This window comes from Phalangium opilio, unplaced genomic scaffold (assembly GCF_054372755.1).
Source record: "Phalangium opilio isolate 3A_F unplaced genomic scaffold, DU_Popi_V2 ptg000113l_1, whole genome shotgun sequence".
NCBI lineage: Eukaryota > Metazoa > Arthropoda > Arachnida > Opiliones > Phalangiidae > Phalangium > Phalangium opilio.
The window spans coordinates 1227784-1233828 of record NW_028324209.1 but is presented as its reverse complement, the minus strand read 5'-3'; the positions used below and the strand labels follow the sequence as shown (position 1 = coordinate 1233828).

Below are 6045 nucleotides of genomic sequence, written 5' to 3'. Positions count from 1 at the left end.
GAATTTAGAAGGGGAGTGGAAGGCCCCCCCTTTGACTCTATTAAACGTGATGACGCCCAAACAAGATGTCGCGTTGAGCTTTTTGGGGTAGGCGAGTTTCCGGTCACGTGTTCTAAAATCTCTCTGTTACATACGCATCATACCGGAAATCAACCTGCCTAGATAACGTTTAGCAGACGACGTTGCGCTACATTCCAAACCACCCCTTCTACTCCCCTTCTAAATTCTCTCTGGTACGGCAGAATTTTCGCCTAAGGTTTGTTCTGTGGGGATTGACGGGACAGTCTCATTGTTTTATTGTTCGTGTTTTCAACGTTTTAATTAGAATTTCATAAATTATAATTAAATATTTAAGTTTTTAAGGAGTTTAACAACGAAGAAAATTTAGTTTATGAACTGGAAAAAGCCACAGAGGCTTATAAAGAAATTTCCCGAATCCCGACCACAAATAAACAACAAATATGGCGGGCAACTTCTGGCAAAGTTCACATTAGTAAGTTTTCATTTTAAATTAAAATTAGTAAGCGTAATTAACTGTTAACATTAAAAATACAGTTATTTTATTAATCATGATGGTTTATAAGGGAATTTTGAACTTTTAATTTGTTAATTTAATTCTTAGTCAGCAATGGTTGTTGGAAAGGCAGGATTTGTTGAGGGAGCGACACACGGATTTGCAGACATTACCAGAAGATGAATATCAGAAACTTATGATATTTTTTTCAAGTTGTAAGTATCTGACATATTTTCTTGACCTCCCTGACCCGAGTATTTAGTATTATTGAAGCTCAAACTCACCCTGAAACCTTTTTCCCATATCTTTTAATACGCCAGCAAAAATTGGGTAATGATCGATCTTTCCAATTTACGTTATTTTGTCGTTCAGTTATCCAAACATTAGGGGAACAATTAAAAGTAAAGCAGCAAGTGATAGCGACAGCCACTGTTTATTTCAAGAGATTTTACGTCAGAAACTCTTTAAAATGTATTGATCCTCTATTAATGGCGCCGACATGCGTTTTCCTAGCATCAAAAGTTGAGGTTCGATAAACAATAATAATCAATAAAAGTTAATATATCTGAACAATTCGTAAATAAATTTTTATTTTTTTTTTTTTTAGGAATTTGGTGTAATTTCAAATAGCAGATTAATAACAACGTGCCAATCCGTTGGTAATTAACCTCTTAATAGATAAATTACGAGTCCATTATAATTTAACTTTATTTTTCAGTGAAAAAGTTTGCTTACGCGTATCCTCAGGAATTTCCTTATAGAATGACGCATATTTTGGAATGTGAATTTTATCTGCTTGAAATGATGGTAAAGAATAGTTTTTATATTTGTGGAAAGAGGCGGCAGTTGCTTTAACGCGCGCCCGCGTAAATTCTATCTTCGTCAGGATTGTTGTTTAGTTTTGTACCACCCGTATCGTCCTTTGGTTCAATACATTCAAGATATTTCGCAGGAGGAAGCTTTGTTACCAATGGCCTGGTATGTATGGACGCATGCGAAGCGCAAATGTCATATATATGTCTTTAAATTGTTAAGAATGATTTGATTTGGGGTTTTTTTTTTTCTTGTTGTTGTATCCAGGAAAGTAGTGAATGATAGTCTAAGAACGGATGTTTGTCTCTTGTATCCTCCGCATCAGATTGCTCTAGGTAAAACTAAATTTTCCATATAATTCGTTAAGCATTTATCAATTAAAATTTGCGGTGACATAATTGACTTTATATTTATTCGTAGCTTGTCTTCATATAGCGTGCGTGATCTTAGGAAAAGATTTCAAACAGTGGTTCGCCGAATTAAACGTAGATATGGAAAAAGTTAGTTCTTCAACATTTAAATTACGACTCGTGTTTGTTTGAAAAATTATTAAAGATTATTTTTCTTTATTAATTTTGCGTTTTAGATTTTAGAAATAACGCGTCAAATTTTGTCCTTATACGATTTATGGAAGAATTTTGATGAGAAAAAAGAGATTCCACCGTTATTGCTGAAAATGCCAAAACCAAAAACGCAGCCATCCAGGTAAGACCCCTCCCCCCACTATAAATCACACTGCATCGGAAAATTATAGACAGATCGTCACGATGAAACCTTCTAAACATAACGAGTCCCTGAATTTGCGGTAATTTTAATTGTTTTTGGCCATTTATGACCCTTAAAGGTAACTTAAATCAATATACTATGTGTGAAAAATGGTCCGGTTATGGCCATGAAAAATTCGTCAAAATGTATTAAAGCTCTTTTACCATGCCCATGAAGTTGTTGAAATTTTTCATCAAGGGTCGATTATTACTCCTGAAAAATACCTTAAATGTGCCCGGGGTTGTGACCCTAAAATTCTTCAATAAGGGTCAATTAATACACTAAAAACGCCGTTTACAAATCTTGAAATCCATTATCAAAGGTCGTGCGGAAAAATGCCCGAATGTGCCCTTTACAAGCTTGAAATTCTTGGCAAAACGTCTTATTTCGACTTGCGATAATTGCCCCAAATGCGCCTTGTTTATGACCCTTAAAGGTTTAATTAAAAGTCTCTCAATTGGACCCATTTAATTCGAGGTTTAATAGTAACTATAAGAGCGTGACGAGGTTTATAATTTTGCGGTGTCGTCGTGTGGTGTTGGTTTTTCTTAAGGTGCGCTGTTCAATTTAGGCAATAAAACAATTGCGACGTTCCTATCCTAACCTGTGCGCCATGCAACAGGCATGACGCTGCAGCTACCTAGACCAGAGGGCGCCCCCTTCGTAGGACTATAGTAAAACCCAACCTAGCCGCAACTGGCAAAACCCTTTCAAAAAGTTGGTTTCTACTATATTTCTATTGCCATAGTCAATTGAAAACATTTTTTATAAAAACTGTTTAAATATTAAGACTTTAAAAATGTAAGAATTTAGTTAATGAATAATTTTCGCTTCTTAAATAAAATAATCATTCTAGAAAAACAAATGTCAAAGTTCACGAGTAATTTTCTTAACAGGTGCGTGTAGTCCTTAGCTGATCTAAGGGATAGAGAGGGAATACCGCGTGGTACCTTGTCCGAAATGGAGTTAGGTTTAATGAAATTCCTATGTCCTATAGGGTTTCGCGAGACCCTTACCAGGGTATTCGGATTTAAGCGAGCGCGCGCGCTTCCCTTTGGGGGTAACAGCACCCCAGACGGATACCATACCGCGATGATTACCGCGTCACTTGGCAAATGGCCAAGATTCAATTCTTGGCAAATATCCAATTTCTTCGCTGCGGTTTCTGGCGGTGCTTTATATAGAACCCCCTGGCGGTGTTAATTCGTATCGCGAGGGAAAACCGTAACTCTGAACTGGTGAATTCCATTGAAAATTATTTTAGACGATATTGGAGTAAGATGGTCGCTTCCTAGTGGCCAAAAAGACTGTAGGGAGAGGCCAGAAAGGGTGGGGGTCTGACGTTAGTTGGGACCGCTTTTCCAAGTCCCTGTAGAAGCGCGTGAAAATAAATGGGAAGGGTAGGAACGGATGGTCGTGAGTGAAGAGGCAAAATCGAGGGGTAAGTCACTATTAAATTTGGCTGTACAAATGTTGAATGAATTTGCAATCAATCGTAAAATTCTTGAATTCACAAAGTGAATGCTGCGAATTCGTATATTAATTTTTATCGGGGAGTGTCTTACCCCTCGAGATTTTATAGGTGTTTGTGCGAGTGTTTTGAGTGAATTAGTCGCTGAGCTGTGTATGTGTTTCAGGCCTCCGTCGCAAGGGCCAGGCTCCAACCAAAACGACTCAAACTCTCAAGCCACCAACCAACCATCCACCGTTCCTGGATAGGAATCGAGCGCTTAAAACCGCCCCGAGTAAATCAAGCCTACAAGTACGCAACTGGCCTATTTTTAGGGAAACCCCGTGAACACCAGACCAATGGGTGAAAAATTCTAGGGGTGCGTGACGACTCGAATATCATTCATTCTTCCGTTTTGAATCGGTTAAGGACACCATTCCAATTTGCGAGGACTAAAATACTGAATTCGCGCCATGAGAATAGACAAAAATCGACGTAAAAATCAAAAAATTTCTAATAAATGATGAAAAAACAATTCAATTAATTTAGGTTAAAGGAAATATAAGGTTGTATCTCACGAAGTAAAGCCACGCGTGACTAGCGGACGACGCCCTATCGTCTGAACATCACGAGGTGAAAGGGTTTCTTAATGATGAACCCATACAAAACCACTAACTAAAAGGTCACTAACTAACATTAAGCTGGAAATTTTTAAAAGTTCCAGCAAAGTACGACGACAGCGGCTTTATATTTCAATTGATTTAAGTTTTCTAACCTAATAATCCCAATTTGGCGGATAATTCTCGGAAAAAATTATTTTAATTGATATTATTTCGATCATTCGCGAAAAATATCAAGTTGATTTTTCGCGAAATATATATTGAACAAATTGCAGTTCAAAATTCTCAATACTCCCACCCGTAGCAAATGATTAGGGGTTAATGTCATAATTCCCAATCCGTTTCTTCCAATAGATGGCGCGCGATTTTCGCGCAAATACCAATATGGGTATTTTGTAAGCTTGATTTATTCATGGTTAGGATATTTAAGAGTTTTTAATCCCCGTTGAAATCGGTGGCAATATTTATTATAGACACTAGCGATACAAAGAAAAAACAAAAATTATTTATAAATACTCTATCGTTCAAAGGCGAAAAGTACTATGGACCAAATATTTACAACAACTTTTAACGTGGGCTATGGAAGAGAACAAATAGTGGCAATATGGAAATATTACGTCTTTTTATATTATTATACAATTTTATTGGTCTTTGAGTGTCTTGGCTTACAACAAACAATGTTAAAAGGATAATAGCCTTTAATTGCCGTAAGGTTTCGATAGTTTTATATACTTTTAACGTTGCAACAGAGGATACTAAGTTAGGTTGCTTATTTGAGAAAAGGAAACGCAATTGGCCTTATTCAGCGGCACTGGCAGAGGGTCTGTAAATTACTCCCATAGACCATGGGTAGTTTACGATGGTACACAGAATCACCGTCAGATGGCGCGGCGCTCCTGCCACCTGGCGGTGATTCTTCGAACCTACTCAGTCACTCTCTGTGGTAATGGTTTCCAGACCCTCCGCCAGTGGCGCTCATTAGGAATAAGGCCAATTTGCCAGTTGACCCGTTGACGTCAGAACAGTGTTGCATTTTGGTGGAGAATATTTGAAGCTCTCTACTTGCGTTTGCACCATGGAGCGGGTTTTACTAGTATGAAATACTTGAAAATTGAGTCTAATACTTAAAAATTCAACAGAGAATAAACATACCGCCATCTAACGGTGTCAGAATTGGTCTAATACCAAATAATTTGTTCCAAATTTACTTAAAAAAAATTGAATAGTCAACCCATTATTATTTGGTAAAATTACTTGCACAGGCCTGATATTAACCCAATCAAGGCACGGAAGGCTTAACAACCCCCATAATCTATATGTTTTTATGAACCAAGAAATAAATTTAAAAAAAAATAAATTACCTTAATTATCTGTTTAAATTTTTTTTTTTTGCTTCGTGATGTTAATTATATATTTTAATTGTAAATGTATTACCAATGACATTAATGTTAATTATATATATATATCTTTTATGGCATTTTAAACTGTTCCAGAAAAGTGTTAATGTATCAGAGTCCATCTTGTTTTCGAGGTGACTTGTAATAATCTACAGCAACGAAATAATTTTGGTTTGGTCGGGAATATGCGTGCAAATTTCATCTTAACTTAATTAGTTTAATATATAAAATATTAATAAAGTTGCAATGCCCATTTTAATATTTTCCCAATAAACGAAAACAATTAATCGGGTTACAGAGGGAGGATTTGCCAGCAAACCAGCACAACGAAAAGCTAGTGGTTTTTTTTTTTTTTTTTCATTTTGTAGTTTTTTGCTTTTGCGGTCTACTGCGAAAGCGTTTAAATGGTCTATTCGAGCTGGCCAGCCTCTAACTTTCCACGAAATTGGCTTCGAATTTTCATCATCTCCTTAGGATAAATAAATA

At 36.6% G+C, this 6045-nt stretch overlaps 1 protein-coding gene across 3 annotated transcripts; it reads left to right on the top strand.

Moving 5' to 3' along the window:
- The first annotated feature begins 240 nt into the window (after positions 1-240).
- Positions 241-5645, top strand: CycC (cyclin C). Of its 3 annotated transcripts, none has more exons than XM_089852768.1 (10): positions 241-493; positions 623-729; positions 887-1041; positions 1122-1173; positions 1233-1321; positions 1401-1492; positions 1595-1662; positions 1748-1827; positions 1914-2032; positions 3730-5645. In XM_089852768.1, the coding sequence occupies exons 1-10, from the start codon at positions 462-464 to the stop codon at positions 3809-3811; spliced, it is 876 nt and encodes a 291-aa protein (XP_089708894.1). In that variant the 5' UTR covers positions 241-461; the 3' UTR covers positions 3812-5645. The 3 variants fall into 3 exon arrangements, with proteins under 3 accessions (XP_089708894.1, XP_089708895.1, XP_089708896.1); XM_089852769.1 differs by lacking the exon at positions 3730-5645 and adding an exon at positions 2664-2957; XM_089852770.1 differs by lacking the exon at positions 3730-5645 and having other exon boundaries at positions 1914-2036.
- The last annotated feature ends 400 nt before the right edge of the window (positions 5646-6045 follow it).

Coding starts and splice junctions, on each gene's coding strand:
- CycC (XM_089852768.1), top strand. CDS start 462: ATGGCGGGCAACTTCTGGCAAAGTTCACATTA. Junction 1,174..1,232: donor AACAACGTGCCAATCCGTTG/GTAATTAACCTC, acceptor TTTATTTTTCAG/TGAAAAAGTTTGCTTACGCG. Junction 1,828..1,913: donor TAAACGTAGATATGGAAAAA/GTTAGTTCTTCA, acceptor TTTGCGTTTTAG/ATTTTAGAAATAACGCGTCA.